Source organism: Diorhabda sublineata, chromosome 6 (genome assembly GCF_026230105.1).
Source record: "Diorhabda sublineata isolate icDioSubl1.1 chromosome 6, icDioSubl1.1, whole genome shotgun sequence".
NCBI lineage: Eukaryota > Metazoa > Arthropoda > Insecta > Coleoptera > Chrysomelidae > Diorhabda > Diorhabda sublineata.
Genome location: NC_079479.1, coordinates 2,714,424 through 2,734,393, shown reverse-complemented (window position 1 = coordinate 2,734,393; position 19,970 = coordinate 2,714,424). Strand labels below are relative to the sequence as shown.

General features: G+C 35.1%; 1 protein-coding gene across 2 annotated transcripts in view; it reads left to right on the top strand.

The window, feature by feature from the left end:
• The window catches only part of LOC130445995 (tyrosine-protein kinase Src42A), a 93,345-nt gene that overhangs the window by 45,381 nt on the left and 27,994 nt on the right, over positions 1-19,970 (top strand). The window contains exon 2 of one of the 2 annotated variants that reach the window (XM_056781946.1): positions 12,819-13,982. The exons of the other annotated variant lie outside the window; for it this stretch is intronic. Within the exon in view, the coding sequence (XP_056637924.1) occupies positions 12,865-13,982 (1,118 nt within the window). The 5' untranslated portion in view covers positions 12,819-12,864. The remainder of the gene's footprint in view (positions 1-12,818; positions 13,983-19,970) is intronic. 2 annotated transcript variants of the gene reach the window in all.

The window sequence follows — 19,970 nt, the reverse complement described above, 5'->3', positions numbered from 1 at the left end:
AAAATTGCATAAATTGGGCTTCGAAGTGTTTCCTTATTCGCCATATTTTCCAGATCTGGCCTCCTGCGACTTTATCCAGCTCTCAGACTTTAAAATGAGACTCGCTGGACAGAAATTCTGCACCTATGAAGAGGTTATGGCCGAAACTGAAGCTTATTTTCAAACTAAAGACAAATCTCACTATAAAAACAACGGTTTCGAAAAAAGAAAATTATGTCAAATTTGCATAAATTGGGCTTCGAAGTGTTTCCTTATTCGCCATATTTTCCAGATCTGCCCCCCTGCGACTTTATCCAGCTCTCAGACTTTAAAAAGAGACTCGCTGGACAGAAATTCTGCACCTATCAAGAGGTTATGGCCGAAACTGAAGCTTATTTTCAAACTAAAGACAAATCTCACTATAAAAACGGTTTCGAAAAAAGAAAATTATGTCAAAATTGCATAAATTGGGCTTCGAAGTGTTTCCTTATTCGCCATATTTTCCAGATCTGCCCCCCTGCGACTTTATCCAGCTCTCAGACTTTAAAAAGAGACTCGCTGGACAGAAATTCTGCACCTATGAAGAGGTTATGGCCGAAACTGAAGCTTATTTTCAAACTAAAGACAAATCTCACTATAAAAACGGTTTCGAAAAAGGAAAATTATGTCAAAATTGCATAAATTGGGCTTCGAAGTGTTTCCTTATTCGCCATATTTTCCAGATTTGCCCCCCTGCGACTTTATCCAGCTCTCAGACTTTAAAATGAGACTCGCTGGACAGAAATTCTGCACCTATGAAGAGGTTATGGCCGAAACTGAAGCTTATTTTCATACTAAAGACAAATCTCACTATAAAAACGGTTTCGAAAAAGGAAAATTATGTCAAAATTGCATAAATTGGGCTTCGAAGTGTTTCCTTATTCGCCATATTTTCAAAATCTGGTCCCAAAGAGTTTTTCCTGTTCTCAAATATTTTAATCAGACTTAGAGGTTATACGTGTCCATTTTGAGGAGAATGACGGCCATTATTATTTGGAAAAATGTCTCGTTTCTTTGTTTCAGACATCCTCGTATACGTATAGCTGTAAATTTTGAAATAAAAATTAATCTTTTAGCAGTTTCCGTATTGTCAGTTGCGCTATAAAAAGTACAGCTATTTTACAGTTACACGTATTATATACGTTTTCTCATTTAATATTGTTTGTATTTGGAGATGATCAGAGGATTCGAACACCTGTTGTTTCAACACCAATTTTCGCGAATTTTAAATTGTGGAATTAAGTACTAGACTACTAGGAATATCACCAGAAGTACTATTCCAAACAAAAGTTTCCTTTTTGTGACATTTTCCTCGTCCAATTACTTAGTAATTATCAATTTTTTTTTAATACAATTCATTGTTATAATTCTTACATAATACCAGTCGTATTTATTTAACTACACATTGTCCCAGTTTATGTCTTAATCTAGTTACACAACCTAATTTATCGAGAATAATAATTGATGTGTGGGTATTTTACGATTGGACATGTATATGCCTATACAATACAATTCTCTAGAAACGAAATAAAAATTAAATAACATCGATTTCCATCTATAACTTCTCGCCAAGAATCAGTTATCACTTGACATCAGATCCGGATAAAACGCTGGATGATTGAGTAATTATTCCAAGAGTTTCGTCCAATTATCTGTGTGATTTATGTTATGTCAAACGCCGCGCCATTTGAGATACTTAAAACATTCATTTTGGTCAAAAAATGTGCCAGAAAACATCGAAGATGTGCGTAAATCGATATCACAACATCGTCACGTGAAATACCATGAAATTTAGCCGTACTTGGGCATTAATTCCGCTAGCACACATTCAAAATTGCATGAAAATTTGGCTGTCGAAAAATTGCGAAGTCGACGTTTTTCTGAAAACAGCAAAATGAGTTATTCAGTCGGCTTTTCGAATTAAGGTTATGTTTAGAATGTAAGGGTATGATCCAACAAAATAATTACAGCACAGGTATCAAATTATTTCTCCAACTACTGTTGCTATTTGAACGAGAACTTAGGTCTTACAATTTGTTTGATTTGGTCTTTCTAAATATACTAAGAGGTAAAAGAGATGATGAAGGCGACTTTCCCTTATATATTCATATAAAAAACCGTCGGTAACTGGACTGAAACTGATATTAGTATCATTAAAAGTTTTCTCCGCATCTAAACAATGACTAAAAGTCGCGTTTTATACAAATAAATAAATTGATGTACGTGTGTTTTTGATCGACACTGTATAAGGTAAGTGTAATTAACAACAATTATTATCGTATTTTGTTTTTCTTCTCGTATAAATTGCAAGTCTGGTCAAGCAAAGTTGGTAAATCGATTAGCTATTTCATTTAGTTTAAATGCAAGCGATAATGTACAAGAGGTCGTTTGCCTGAAGATTTCGCAATGCTATGAATACACACGCATTTTCACTGACAGAACTTTAATTATAAGTGATTGTAAATTACACACACTATCTAATTATTAACCGTACGCACTCGAAGGATGAACCGATTTTCGGGAAATTGTTTAGTATAGTTTTCGCCCTAATATTCGTCGGCTATGGGGAAGAAACATTTGAAATAGTCAAAACAATAGTTACTTAGCAATAATTACCCATATCTGATACAATCTAGAAGACATCCCAACGTTTCTAACACTTCATTCCAAAGAGCTTCCAGACGGATGACTCCACTTAGTACAAACCAATCACGTGCCTCCTCACTTTATATAAGACTTCCAGCAGAAGTACGCTAGAATATATACAGTTCATTCGTGGATTACAAGAAAGCGTTTAATAATGTACCTTATTAGCTACTGAAGGTCTTGCAAATATGCCAGATTGACTTCTTGCACCAGATATGGTTCTACCTTACATTTAATTCCTTAATCACGATACTTATCCCAATAGAAATACCAATTGTACATATCGATACTTCACGTACATAATATGGAGTTTGGACTGTCTAAAAGCAAGAAGGAATCGTACTGTCAATGGCAAACGGAGAACCTAAAAACACCTAGTATTTAACAGACAAAAGTCCAAGAGTCCAAGATCAATATAAAAAAAGTTAAATCACTTAGGAAATCAGAATTAGATGCAGGCAACAGATGATTTACTAGCGGAACTGTCATTCCAGAAATCGAAGGCTTCACGGCGGGTTATCAACTCGGAACAACTACAAGAAGAATGTGATTAAAGATCCGAACACTCAATCCGACCAAAGTAGAGAGTATTAGAAAACATCAGAGACCATTCAACCTATAAGATCTGCTTGTAGTGTGATATTGCATGTATGGATGTATTCACCAGAAATTATCCAGCAAGTACCAGCCTCAGAAGGTGCTTGAAAAAGAGTCACTGATGAACACTTACCTTTTCAAGATACACCTGGAGTACGTCGATCTCGCAAATCTAATTAAACCGATGTGAAATAGCGAAAATTTGGAAATAGTCTCAGACTAAACTGGCATTACCAAAAAACGTGAATTTAATTATATTTTCCTCAAAATAGCCATTAACTTCCGACATTAACTCTTCATTGTTGGAAAATCTTTGCCTACAATGCCATTTTTTAAAATCTGGAAACAAAAAATGATCTAAATCTGGCGACAAGGGTGGATGAGGTAGCAATTCAAACTTAGATTCGTTAATTTTGTTAATTGCAATAACGGATTTGTGAGCTGGTGCATTGTCTTGATGAAACAACACTTTTTTGCTTGATTTATTCGCTCAAACGTTGCTTAATACTCCCCGTTGATAGTTTTTCCTTTTTCAAGATGGTCAATGAAAATTATCCCAAAAAACCGACGCCATGACTTTGCCTGCAGATGGAACGATCTTCGCTTTTTTTGGAACCGGTTCTCCCTTTCCACTCCATCGTTTTGATTGTTCTTTTTTTTCGGATGTGAAGTGGTTCCATCCATGGTTATGAAACGACGAAAAAATTCGACTTTATTTCGGCGACACATTCTCAAACACTCGATGGAAACATCTTCCAGGCGCTGTTTTTGTTCCATTGGGAACAAACGCCGCACCCATCTTGCGTACAGCTTTCTCATGTCCAAATTTCCAGTTAACATGCAATTTCTGAAATGCCTACTATGTCTACTAGCTCGCGCAGTTTCAGTCGACGATCATCCAGAGGATTTTCTTCAACTTTTCTCGAGTCGTCCACTCATTTGGTCCTACGGCCTCGTTTAAACTCTGCTACCCATTTTTTTATTGTTGATAACGATTAAAGCGGTCTGACTCAGAATAGAATCTAGTTCAGCTTTTATATTGGTTAGACTAAGGCCTCTCAATAACTCAAATAGCTATTGATGGTTGCCAAACAAATACTAAACAACGTGGCGTCTTCAAACTTGAAACGCTGTATAGATTGGGGTATTTTCCAAGCAACTACCGCCATCTCTACGTCAGGTCAAGTACTTCTGGGATCCTCATCGTATGTATTAGTTTCTTTAAATGACTTTTTCGGTATGTTCTTATTCGTTTATGTTATCAACTTTGTCTAAATTCTCAATTCCACAATTTTTATCACTTGTTTAGCTTTCTCAAGGTTTGATGAACATTAATTAAAGGATCGAAACGTTAGCATTCCAAAAAGAAAACACTTGGACAGTTTTATTTCGAGTCCTCAACCTACAATACCATTCGAAATAGGAAATATACAAAGCGTTTCATTCAAGGTGCGTCTCCATCGAACAAACAATGGGGAAACAAGTTTTTCAAACACGTTGATTAAAGTGCAGTTTTAACAAACATTTCTTATTTCAACAAACAATTGTTTGACAAACATTGTCACCAAACAATTGCGATTCGGCATGAAACATTAGTCAGTTAGGTTTTGTCGAAGAATGGGTGATTTTAACCGCCGCCGTCGTCTGCCCTGCATTGCAGCGAACCTCGTTCTCGTCGATGGTGGGAGAGACAATTGTTTTTACGACGTTATGAATATAGTGCTGATGATTTCCGAAATGATTTGACAGCCGGGTGTTTATTTACAAATCTTATCGATGATAAGACCAGTGATTAGTGGTTTTTCCTTGATTAAAATAAGTTAATCCCCACTAAGGCTTCATTTTTTCTGTGGGCCCCATCCCGGACTTACAATTTGTTGCTAGCAACTTTTTCTCTCGTCTATATTGCACTAGAAGAGTTTCAATCTTTCTTTTAATCTCGGCGACATTATTTACACCTAAATCTTTTGCAATATCATCAAATCTTTTGATTTTGTTTTTATAATCGTCACTATTAGAGTCCCACAATGAAGGTTTGTCTTCGTAAATGTTAATTAACCTCATCAAATTCTCCTGGCTCCAAAATTTTCTACTCATTTTGCGGAAAAACCACGCACACACACACACACACACACACACTTTTCCACTGAATATTTTCAATAAAAAAATACAAATAATAATGTTTATTACGCCGGAAAACCACGTAGGGGAAGTCACTGACAAACAATGTTCGATCTAGGACGGGGACATTCTAGACAAACAAAAATGGCGGCCCCTGTTCCTTCCATACATGAAATGTTTGTTGGGATAACGTCCACACCGAAAACACCGGCGAACATTGTCGAAATTTTCGTCGAATGTTTGTCCAGTGGGGACGCGGCTTTAGAAAAACGTCTGCTAGTCACGAAGCTATGAGTGGTATTTCTAGATAAGTTTTTTTGTGAGCAGTATATACAGTTTTACACTGTTTATTCGGATTTTTTCTATACAACTTTAGAATTGTTTCAACAAATAATTATCGCCGCATTCGCCGTTACATATCAGTGTGTTTTATCTGCTGTAAAAAAAAATAACGCCATACGATCACCATTACAAATTTACACATATTATTATATAATCGCACGAAACGTTGCCCGAACAATGAGAATATCATCGAGTGAATCATAAAATCATGAATACGACGACGGAAATCCCACACAAAAGCATCAATGTTTTCATTCACAATCACGACCGAAAAATAAGGTGTGCGCGGCTATATCACAAATATTGAAATTTCATTAATTTCTACAAGGTTATTCACCTATGCTGCTAAAACTTGTACAATTATTGAATTAATTGCGGAAATCGATGCCGTCGATTTTCGGAAAAATTCTTAGATATCGGCTCGCTTGGATTTTGATCACGAAGCACTAGAGAACCGATAAAAAAAGATATAAAAATTACCACCAACGTAAATCACCATTTTATTAGTTCTCTTTTGTATTTTGAGAAAGTGAACGTTGGGATTTTTTTCTTCTTTGAATAATCTCAATGACTTATCGATTCAGTGAAGCTGCGGCTTTTTATTAATATTTATTAATAATAAAAATATTTAATCACTTGCACTGCGGCCCAGTACAACTCTATAACATTATTACTTTCAAATACATATTACATCGCTCAATAAGTCGTGTGACTGACACACAGATGGCGTTGTCTTTGTCATTTGACGTTTATGAAGTACCAACTTTTAAACCGACAGCCATTTGAGTGAAGCTACTCACCGATTCTTGATAAAAATGCGGCTTTTTATGGCCTAGTATAACTCAGCACATCATTACTTTCAAATACATATTACATCGCTCAATAAGTCGTGTGACTAACACACAGATGGCGTTGTCTTTGTCATTTGACGTTTATGAAGTACCAACTTTTAAACCGACAGCCATTTGAGTGAAGCTACTCACCGATTCTTGATAAAAATGCGGCTTTTTATGGCCTAATATAACTCAGCACATTATTACTTTCAAGTACATATTACATCGCTCAATAAGTCGTGTGACTGACACACAGATGGCGTTGTCTTTGTCATTTGACGTTTATGAAGTATCAACTTTTAAACTGACAGCCATTTGAGTGAAGCTACTCACCGATTCTTGATAAAAATGCGGCTTTTTATGGCCTAGTATAACTCAGCACATTATTACTTTCAAGTACATATTACATCGCTCAATAAGTCGTGTGACTGACACACAGATGGCGTTGTCTTTGTCATATGACGTTTATGAAGTACCAACTTTTAAACTGACAGCCATTTAAGTGAAGCTACTCACTGATTCTTGATAAAAATGCGGCTTTTTATGGCCTAGTATAACTCAGCACATTATTACTTTCAAGTACATATTACATCGCTCAATAAGTCGTGTGACTGACACACAGATGGCGTTGTCTTTGTCATTTGACGTTTATGAAGTACCAACTTTTAAACCGACAGCCATTTGAGTGAAGCTACTCACCGATTCTTGATAAAAATGCGGCTTTTTATGGCCTAGTATAACTCAGCACATTATTACTTTCAAGTACATATTACATCGCTCAATAAGTCGTGTGACTGACACACAGATGGCGTTGTCTTTGTCATATGACGTTTATGAAGTACCAACTTTTAAACTGACAGCCATTTAAGTGAAGCTACTTTTGTAATTATCAAAATAATCATCGTCATCTGAGTGGACTGCAGTCGGTGAACCACGTCCGAAGCGTCAGAGGGCAGAACAGTCAGCTGGGAAGGTTATGGCTTCAATATCTTGGGATACCATAGATTATTGTTAATCGATTATCTTCAAAAGGGAGAAACAATCAATAGCGATTACTACATAGACTTGTTGGAATGTTTGTATCCGAAAATCAAGGAAAAACGGACTCATATGTCAAGGAGACATCAACTGTTTCACTGATTCACAAGTCGATGACAACGATGGTTAAATTGAACGAATTACACTTCGAATTGCTTTCTCATCCACCGTATAGTGCAGATCTGGTCCTCAGATTCAGCTCGAATGCTGAAAATGAAGCACATTTTGAGGCAACAGACAAATCCTTTTACAAGTAAGGCATCGAGAAGTTACAAAAGCTGTGGAATGATTGTATTGCTTCTGAAGGAAACAACATCGATGAATTAAATCGATTTTTGGCAAAATGATGTGTTTTTTAGTTAATCACACGACTTATTGAGCTATGTAGTGTAGAAGGAAAATGGAGTCGTTGCAATGAAACAAAACATTTATTTCTTAGTATATTTTCAGTATTTTTTCTTCTTCTTTTTTTAATTATCAATGTTGTTTCCATAATATGGGAGAATAATCTACACATATCCAGTTTACGTGTCGACTTTGGATTACGGCAACAACAGTGTGGAAAGGGTTAAAAATCGTTTTAAATCTTTTACCGAGGATTAGAAATCGATTCACGGGATTCCTCCATACCTGCATCTAAAGAACTGTTGTGGGATTTTAAAAATCTTGAAGAATTTTTGATTCTCCTGACTCAAAAAGTTGCCTATTATCTGTAACAAATACGCGGGGCTCGGTGACTTATTTATTCATCATTCTTAATGTGTCAATTCTTGTTTTGGATCTGTAACTACAGCATTTTTGATAAATGTTTACATAAATACAAGAATAGCGTTTTTAAGGATTATCCCTGTCCCAAATTTAAGTTTAGAGTACGTACAACAATTAAAAGAGAATTTCTGGCATTTTAGAATTTTTTGGAGGTTAGGAAAATTTATATTTGAGCTTCTTCGAAGGTAATTTCCTGCTTGGCATTTTTTTTTTTCAGAAATTTACCTCTAAATTTCAAGTCTTTTTTGAATTATCCGCAAAAAATGCACTGATAAAAAAATCCAGTAACACGGAATTCGCTTTTTGTAAGAGAAATTTTGAGATTAGGAAAAAATCGCAGGGAACCTTGTTTGTTGGGAATTTTTGAACTACATTTTTGATCCCTTCACTTTTTCCGAAATTTGGCATAGACTGGTTGGAACTGTCATAATTTCATCAAATAAATTATCAATCGACGAAAATGCTGCTAAAGTTTATGATTATGATGATTATTATAATTTTTACAACTTTTTGAATCGTTATATCTCAGAAACGGTGGCTCGTAGAAAAAAAAGTATTGATACGTTTCTAGTAGATAATTTTATGATCTACATTTTTTGTTTTAAGTATTTTTATGATAAAACAAAAATATATCGCTTAGCGGCCAAAATTTTGACGTTAATTTTCACCGTATCGATAAAGCACCCTGAGAACTACCTAAATCCAAAAAATCAGCGACTTAACTATGGACTATAATAGATTAATAAATAAAAATTAACCCCAGTCTTCCCTATATGTTACCGACTAATAGCGCTGTCATTTATTAAACGCTAGAAATTTTTTATTTTGATCCATATACAACAAGAAAATATTATAATTCATTCCATCTTCGACAATACAACTTTACTGATGTTTAGCGAACGACTATCAACAAACCAACGCCTTGTTAAGACAGTATTTCAGTGCATTGAATATAAATGAGACTACCGACTACATTATTTTCTCTAACGATCTTTTAAACAAAGGCATGAGTCTCGCTGTCGTCATTATTAGATGTATGAGCAATAGCTAAATCATTTTATCGACGAATACCGATTGCTAATATAGTCTAGGGAATGTGTATTTATAGACCAAGAGCCAGTCACCAATTTCAGGTGGTTATTTCTCCAAAAGTCGCGAAACTTTCTACACCAAATCCTCCATACCTCCCGAAAATGGACAGCCCTGTGTGCCGGTACTCTACGGTCGATGATCCATCAATTCGAAGTTCAAAAACTATTTTATTTGGACTGATGTATGGAGAATGGTTCGTCTTCTACAATCTTGGATAACATTCACTGAATCAGCGCAGCACATCAAAGCAAGTAAAAACCGAGTAGAGGCTTTCGAAATGTGGGTTTATAGCTTACGCGTATCATGGACAGAACACCGAACCAACGTATCTATATTACAAGAAATTGGTCCAAGTACAAGAAGAATGGAAGGCAAACGCCCAAGAGGCAGATCTCCAACTAGATCGGTAGATCAAACAAAACCCTCGATAAATATAAGACTGCATCGTGCCGAGAAGATTGCACAGGATAGACAAGCATGGAAACAAGTGCTGTATCAAATATAAATTAGTGTCACTTCATTCTTTGGAGGATAATGGAAAGAGGAGGAGGAATGTTGATTATTTTGTAATTGCTCGCCTTGGTAATATGCTAATTTGGTATAAAAAATGTTACTCATTAACTTAGACGTGACTGATCCAATCGCAAACGCGATGCCACGTCTTTCCACGCTTTGGAGTCTATTGGATTCCGGTTTGTGATGTATCTACTCAAAAATTCGGGTTTATTACCATTCAAGACTTCAAAATCATTAATTTTTCGTTGTTTTTGAACAGAGCTTTCACATACCCAAATATTCATACTCGATACCTCCTTTTATATCTGTAGAGTCTCACGTGACGGTTATCAAATTTATACACGTGTCTTTTGAAAAATCATACGGATTTAATACTAGTAACGCCATCTGGGTGACAGTTTACGAAATGAAATTCGCCGAAAAGGAATTTTCAGTGGTTCAGCGGTTATTATTGTCATCGTATTTAAGGACGTTCCTATCAACATGAATAACAAGTTTTTGTCTATTTTTAATCAAATAGAACCAATTTGAATGATAATTTTTGTTATTAGTTGAAATAACTCCGAATTGATTCGAGATTTGAAATTCAAAATATTTCAAAATTCGATTTCTATATAATTACGAATAATTTCGTTTCTTATCTGAATTTTTTCAAACGTTCAGAAGTAATTATTGAACATTATCTACAGTATGGCTCATTTAGATTTGAAACATATTTAACCAGACAAAATTTGTAAAAACTAATGACCAATCTATTAAGGAACTTCCACGCACTATCGATTTGTTTAATGTTGCGCACAAACACCTTCTCTTAGACCCAAAATCTTCAAACTGTCTTCCACTCTTCGTGCGTCCATTTTGACGTCTTTTCTCAATCTCCTTTTCACTGTAGCAGTACTCAAACCCAAGGTTACGAAACGGCGCAAAAATTTTTATGGAACGTTGCCAAACAGTCGATGGAAAGTTCTTCAAGATGCCTTTTTTTTTGAGAGCAAACTCGGCACCCTTCTTGGAGCCCAAAGCTCAGTCTCACTTAGAGTAGGACCTAGTTCAGCTTTTATATCGGTTGGGCTGTAAACAAATAACGGACACTTGAGAATATGAAAGAGCAAGTGTGTTATTTTGAAATTTTATGAATGGATTATAAGGTGGGCAAAAATTTTGACCGATATTGTACATCAGAAACCCGAAACTGCTCTTGGAGATTTCAGAAATGAAAATAGCAAAGGGTGAATCTCCAATCGGAGCATGGGGTAGAGATCGACCACGAAAGAGGTGGAGTGACAATCTAAGCAAGGATGAGGGAAAATTTAAACTTATTATGGGAAAAAGAAGAAGAGAATATACATTTAATTTCATTCCAAGATTTTAAACAATAAACAATTCTTGTTACTAAGTTGTTTGACGTAGAATGCCATTTTTTTAAAATAATTTATTATTCAATAAATGAGTAAATTCAACATATCATATTAATCCGGTCAATTTAGACATTCGAAGTTACATAAATTCCTACCAAGCCTAAAATCCTTCCCCATTATTTCCGTGTATGGAAAAAAATTTATCAAGGTAAAGGTCAAAAAATGAGTTTTTCGTATTTTTCAGCAAAACGGTGAGTTTTATCATGAAAATACCTCAGACGAAAATTGTAGATCATAAAATTATCTACAAAAAACGTATCATTAATTTTTTTCCTACGAGCCACCGTTTCTGAGATATAATGATTCAAAAAGTTGTATTTAATGGTTTCACCAATATCGTTATATCTCAGAAACGGTGGATCGTAGAAAAAAAGTATTAGTATATTTTTTGTAGATAATTTTATGATCTACAATTTTCGTCTAAGGTATTTTCATGATAAAACTTATCGTTTTGTTGATAATCGCGAAAAACTCATTTTTTTGATCTTTGATCTCGAGTAAATTTTTTTCCATACATGAAATTGATGAGGAACATTCAAATTTCATTTTTTCGATTATATTTTAAACAATTTTACTGATTTTCAGTTTGATAGGAATTTATTTAGCTTCACTTTTATTTTTCGGTCTAATTTGACCGGACTAATCTATATATAATTTAATGAGTTTCAACTACTGTTAGTCCAGGAAACTATCTCGCCTTCAACTAGAACGTGGAGGTAAAATCTAAATTTAGATTTCTTCATAGAAGGATGCTCTTGATATTGTCTAGAGTAACTAACTGTATCTCGTGATGATTTTTCATTTGACTCAATAACATCCATTAGGTCAGAATATGCTCGAACGATACCAGTTGTTTGTATTTCTTCACTTGTTTTAGAACATACTTTGAAAAAGTTGATTTATTCGACATCTCCTGGAATCGACATTCAACAAATTATCGTGAACAGACAAAATATCTCCCAAGAAAGAATACAAGGTTTCTTATTTTAAAAAATGTCTAATGAATAGATTTTTTAATATTCTTCTGCAAATTGCAATTCGTTGACGAGACGTTTTTTGTTTAACAGTGCGTCGTTGCCAACAATAAAATTTGTATGTTCGTGAACTTGTTTGTAGCAGAGCAAGTGACTTATTACTGTTAGTATATCCCACCACTTAACGAGCTAAGGCGTCAACCTCCGGATTCGCCGGTCGTAGGTTCAAATCCTGTTCATTCTGCAAAGAAAACAGTCTCTCCGGCAAGTTTTTCTTAGAAATTATCACTGTTGGAGATTTATTAAACTACCTGCATCAGTATTATATTAGAATTTAACGTTTATGTTGATAGCGAAGAATCGATTTATAGATAGTGCGAATGTATTCAAGGCATTGCGAAATCATCGACTTTGAATAACTATATAATGTGACTTTTATGAACTTTACTTTATAGAATTAAGAAAAACTCGTGTCGTTGGCATTAATGCATTTTCTGAAGCATGGTGAATTTAAACGGCGGGGTAGTCTGGTGCTACAGAGACAATAGATGGATCCCTCTTCAATTATCTTCCATTCGACTCCATGGAGTCCTCACGCAGGCCCATTGGGCCACCATCTCCGATTTTATCAGGAAAGTCGCCAACAAAGAACTCATCCTTCAAGAAAACGGATTCGCCGAACTCACAGAAAAACACAAAGAACTCATGTTCCAAGAGAATAAAAACCTAGTTAGTGAAAATGTGATAACAGTTAGTGAAAACACGAACGAACGAAAAGTTAGTTTAAGTCAAATTCCCGAAGATAAAATAGTCGAACAACCTCGAAGGCCTTCGATGCCCGAATTGAGATCCTTAGAAAAAGATAATTTATTTATTGATAATTTATTAAAGCCGCCGACTGATCTGAAGACTGATAAATTATCTAAAGAAAATGACGAAATAGTTCTTAGGTTATTGAAGAAATATTGCAAATATAGCAAAGACGCCTTAGACAATGAGATAGTTTCCGCTATCGAGAAGATCTCAGACGAAGACATTCCTCGAAAAAATAATCGAATAGAAACAAAAACCGAAGAAGAATTCAAACCGAGACGAAGAAAATTAGGATACGTACCGACTGAAGACAAAATTTACGAAAATTTAGATTCTCCTTTCGATACCTTAGAAGAAGACAAGAACGAGCACGTCATCCGCTGGTTAAAACAACAAAACAACCAAATCAGTTTCGACAACATTCCAACTAGAAGGCATTCCGTTGAAATCGGTATCTCGTCACCTACCGATAGTAGAAAGAGCAGCATATTAGAACGAAAATCCTCATCTTCGGGATTTGAATCGAGAAAATCGAGCATAACAACCCCTTCGACTCCGGAAAGTAGAAAATCTTCTTGGTGCGATAGTACTTTGAACAGTAGGAAAAGTAGTGTCGGTTCCACTAGCAGTTGTTCGGAATGTGAGGAAGGGGAGGGTTTAACTCAATGGCAACGTTTCTTAAAGAAACATCTGAGTTCCAAGAATTCCGAGAAGAGGTTGAAGAAACAGCGACAAGCTTGGAGCAGAAATAGACGAAAGTTAAGTGCTTCAACAGATATCCAACATACCGATCTTAACAGCCAACCGTAAGTACTACCAAAATTGTGTATTTAAGAATATGGGAGGTTTCTGTGGGAATTAGATACTTGGTAACTTTATTTTACACTTTCTCCAACTTCTTAACCGAATCAATTGTCTTCTTTCAGCTTCTTTATTTATTCCTTCACATCGGCATTCTTTTATTATGGACAATTTCGTAATCACGGTCTTCTAATTTTAATTTCCAGCTTACGAGTTTGGAATTGGTTTCTTTCAAGCTGAACAACCACTTTAATGGTTTATGATGTGATACAAATAAGCTTGCTTGCTTTGTTCGTAATTATTCAGTGTTCTGGTGCATACCTTCTCGATTTTTCGATGCAAATTAGTCTTTGAGAAAGTACTGCAGTTATTTCCAGAAATTCCTAGCGTCTGTTAGGTCAAACGGTTGTTTCAAGTTAATATATTGAAGTGATTGTTCAACTATTATTTTCCACAATAACCAAGATGTCCTAGAAAGGATTTTTTTTACTTCTTTGATAGTATCATTGTTCAAGTTTCTAATTTCATCAATCACCATTGAGTATTCATAGTTTATCCAACGTTCTTTTAATTTTTGGATTACATAATCGAAATTTCCCACCTCTTGATCCGTTTGATACAATCCTACGTTTCAACGAACTTAAAGGGTCGCTTTTCTATGGATCGAATAAGTTTATTTACTAGATTTTGTTCGATTTGAATCCAGGCTACGCGTTGGCCAATCCATAGGGGGACATCCTGTAAAACTGCTTCATGGAACCTGCAGTATGTGGACGGGCATTGCTCTGCGTTAGAATGAAGTTTTCGTCGATGAAACTGACATAGATAACGACGTCATCGCCTGAAATTTCTTCTATATATCGGTTCGCCATTATTCCCCCGCACCACCATACACGAACCTTCCTTTTTATGCAACTAAGCTCGAATATTTCTCCAGGTCACATACTGCTTTCGTGTGACGAGAGAACTCCTCGTAGCTCGGTGGATTGGGGTTGATTTGTGACCAGTAGCTGGCTCAAGGTTTGCTGCCTTAAGTCTTTTTCTGACTATCCAGCCATTCCTCGCGTTTCTCTGAGCTCCTGAATATCAGTGAAGGCCCGATTTGAAATGAATCCGCGTTTTCCAGTCTCTTGGACCTGATGGTAAACTCTGGAAACAGCAGCACTCGCTGATTCTGGCCTTATTGCAATAGAGTGACCGCTTGAGCAGCTTCATCACTCGTTGTGTCAATTGTTAAGTTGTTAATGGTTGACATTTGATGGCTTTCAATCAACATCGAGTGACAATCGACCTCAGTCGGCTTCAACGGATACAAATCGACAATATCTGACAAAAGTAGATGCCAATTCTAATAGCGGCGAATCAAGTATATAGGTTACCATTGATTTGTACTATTCTAAATAAACATACAAAGGGTGATTACATTGTTGGAATGTGAGGGCAAGAAACATTATATATTTAAGCTAACACCATTTCTTGTCCAGTTTTTTTGCCAGTGGGTTGCAATTGCAGGGATGTCGCCTGAGTCGATTTTTCTTTGATGACGAGTGTAAATTATAATTTTTCCCTAGTCATCTTGTGGTTTCCAGTTGAGTATTTGAAATTCCATTAGCGAAATCAAATATCGTTCGACCTTGCATAAAAAATTCGTATACATTTCAATGAATTTATAATAATACATCATTATTTTGTCTATACTAACAGGAAATAGGATGAATTTCAATATATATACATTTCCGCTGCAAAGATTTTTTTTAATTATGTAACTTATTGTTATTCATTATTTTTATAGAATAATAATTATAAATTCTTGGTAAAAAACCATAAACTCGTATATGTTTATTAAACACATCCTAAATTATAAATTATACGGTATATAAATGTTTTTATAGACAATAAACAATTTATTACGTCAAATATTTTGCGAAACTAATTTTTTTTAGATACGCCTCTTTGGTATTTAGCAACACCGATGGTTTCTGTCAATAAAAATCATATAACCACAACCTCAATATTTTTTAATAATCAACTACTTATTTAAACCCCTAAATGATACTTAATTAATTCCAACGTTACCAATATTCATGGTAAAACCATGTCCACGAAGGTAGTTCAAAATTTGTTCCTATTGGATCGGTACCAAAAGTTCATCACCGAATTAGAGCTGGCAAGCAAAGACTCTGGTTGATACAATTGCAGATGCGGAATACCGTGGTGTAAGCATCCGCCACTGGATAAATCCGTGGATGGGTGCGGAGAAGAACATTCCACCATCCCCTGTCATTTTGGACGGGTTCTCGTCCTCGATCGCGTCTCAGATTCGCGCATAGACTCCTTCCCCTTTCCTGAGTTATATGGCAGATTCTGGAAAGTCTTATTTGTCTACTAAGAGTTAGCTATACACTATTGTCTTCTTGGTATGGACATAAACTCTTTGCAATCTTCTTCGGCAAGAGAAAAACTAATCCCAGTGGTTCTTCGTCTTCTTTACAACTGTCCCAGATGTGAACAAAAAGGTTTAAATGCACCAGTGAAGATTTTCCATTTCTCCTGAGTGTCCTAGGGAACTCCAAAGGGATTTCCCGGGCAACTAGCACCGACAAACTCTCTCCATTTTAATATTATAGTAATATATAACATCTGAGCAGGAAAAAAGCATAGATCTATGCCTTTGGGCTCAGAAATTAAAAATATTGTTGCTAAAATAATTCTAGAAGTTGGAATTTATTGGATATCCACCATACAGCCCTGATTTGTTTGTATGTTTTATGGTAAAACATTTTGAATGGTATACTTCCGATGTATCTCGTTAGAAAGTATTCAGAAAATTAGTTTGTACAAATTGGAAATTGATTTAATCTCAATGTAGGATTTTTTGAAAAACAATAAAACTTGATTTGACTTAGAAATCGCCGGATTCCCATGAAACAGCAAGTATACAAGGAAAGGTTTCTTTTACGACATTTGCATTTTTAATTGCTACAACCAATGACAAATTGCCAATCATAATTACAAATTTCCATCGTGTAAAACATATAAGTAGATATCACTTTAATTTGTTTTTAATTGATGATGATTTTATCAGATCATACTGTGATTCTAGGAAAACAACCGCGAACTTGTCAAGAACAATCATTTTTTATAATAATGCTTTCAACTTTTGATAAAAATTTTTGAAAAATAAATGAGAATATACGAAAAGGCGTACGAAGTGAAATATTTGATAGCTGAAAAGCAGCATGGGCAACGCGCACCGAGAGGCACCTGGAACGAAGCCTTGGAGCTGTCATAATCAGTGTGAAGATGTCAAAGAGCGCGAAGAAGCCTCGAAGTCGATAACCAGAACACCAGATTAAGAATATTGGTAAGGAACCGATGACTAGCTCTACAATCAATATCGAAAGAATAAAACATCAGTAAGGACGCGGAAAGCTAGATGGATAAAAGAAATTGAAGATTCCATTACCATATATGAGCTAGATAATCCTTTCCGCTAATCATCTTCGCAGGAGATGAGACCTATTGCACCAGTTGTTCGGTCTGGATACCAAGTGGTAATCGATTGATTGTCTTCTAATCGACCCAAGGAGATCGCAGTTTAGAGTCCAAGGTCAAAATAATATTGTGCGAATTCTTGACTCATCATGTTCCTCCAGTATACTTCCCTGGTCCTGGTTCTAGCGGAACTCTTTCTATTTTTGGGGATGTTTCGCGACAAGTCGGCCGATTAAGGACGATTCCAGAAGAGTGTTGATAGCATTGGATTGATATAGGACGCATTTGGGCAATTGAAGCATATCAAATCATATATCCCAAGATGCTTGAAGAGAAAGGTTATGGATCAAGTTGTATACCAGATTGGACACCTTTACGTTAACAAAACAAAATGAAAATATACTGTGTCTTTCGCACAAAGATCCAAGTAACCAAGTGCGTCAAAATGGCAGGAATTACTGATGCAATTGAACGAATTATAAAGTAAAAATAGCACTGGATTGGTCACGTAGCTAGGGGCAAAAATATTTTGGAATAGAGACCTGGTGGTGGTATTAGACGTCCACCAACGAGATGGTTCCGCTATATTAAAAAAATTACAATCAAATCAAATGTTTAACAATGGACTTTGAAGAAGATTGACAAATAATGCTTGTATTCTATTATTTTTTTTTTTTTTTGAATAAACGTTAGTCATTAAATCCCGAGTTAGTTCCTCGATAAATAATCAAAATCGCAAACGACATAAATAAAATAATTGCAAGAAATTGAAATCTGCTATTAAAAGTTTCCACTGATTTTTTCATTTCCATTGTAAGTCACCATAACCGCATTGTTTTTAAAAAACAAACCGTGAAGGATTCTAAAAAATAATTGATATTCACAACGATCTTCAATTGACTTTGATGACAGCGAACGGGGACATTTTTTCAATAAAATCTCAAACCTCGACCTCAAAGAAATTTCCGGAAGTCATTATCAATTTATTTCCGATACTCGAAATTTATTTTTTATCTATTCCCATCTAAAATATAAACTCACTATAATAGATTATTCACGAAGGATAATTATACAGAGTGTTCCGGGACTTGATTTTAAAAATTAATTCTATCTGGAGGTCCGTAGCTATTACAGGGACAACCTGTACATTCTAGAGATAGCAAAAATGAATTTTTGAATCGATTTTCTAACAAAAAGATACTCGATAAAATTTATGGTTTAGGAGATAAATAGATTTTTAAATCGTTGTACATACCAAGGAAACAGTTCGCCAAAAAGAGACATTCTGAAGAAAATTAGCATAAATTGTAATTATTTATTGAAATTACTTACAAGAGGTATTAAAACACTTTCTTAGGACACAAATGAATAAATAAATAAACATTTGTACTACTTAATATCGAAGATTATATAACTGGCGTAAGGAAAAACTTTAATAATCATTTTTGATCTAGTAGGATACGTGATATTTAATAAAAACTTGCAATAATTACAATTTATGATAATTTTGTTCGGAATGTCTCTTTATGGCGAACGGTTTTTTCAAATTCCTCAAACTTTATATAGAACCCCGATCTTCATGTTTTGGACTCCTCTATACACATCCGCGCAGTGTATATTCCCAAGCGGGACGCCCTCTATGTCATTCGTGATGAAAATTATACGCGAATTTAATAATTCATCATTTTTAGCGTGTAAAAATTTTATGAAAAAGTTTATTGCTTCGGCGGTACTAAAAATTGAATTAATTCATATAAATATCATTAAGTTTCCTAATTTAGATAACAAGTAGTTTTACCGTCTACGGAATAATGATCTAATCATTAAAATTTGATGATAAACTAACAACATTATATAGTATCTTGTTTTTTAAACAACTGAACAAATAAATATTCTCGTAACGAATATCACTACTAAAGCCGGTACTACACGATGCGTTCAGTGCTTCCTACGTCGGAATCTGGTATAATTGGACATGTCAATGTTTTGTTTCCAACGTTGCCATTGGAACGTTAGCCATGGAAAGTCGGTTTTTTTTATCCCAATTTGGAACTAACATACCTCCGATCTTATTGTGTGTTTTATATGAAAAATCAACGTTTTCATTTCTTTAGGCAAACTTAGGTAACGTTCCAGTCTTCGTTCAATGTTCAACCAACTTTGGAAGGTGCATTTTGGCGCAAAAATTAGATGCATCGTGTAGTTGCAGCAATGCATTCAGTTGAAACGTTGAAACGCGAACGTTGCACGCATCGTGTAGTCCCGGCTTAAAATAAACAATTATTCTAAATGTATTTGAATAATTTTTTGTATTATCTTTTATGTTGCGTTGTAATTTCGATTTTACAACAACACTTATATATATCTGAGTCCCAGAATCCGATTTACGAATACGTCAAATTTCATAAATTAATATCATCATCCTTGTCAGTTGATATACGATAAAAATTATACGAGGGCTGTGATATGGCAACACTGATGTAAATATGTCAAATCTG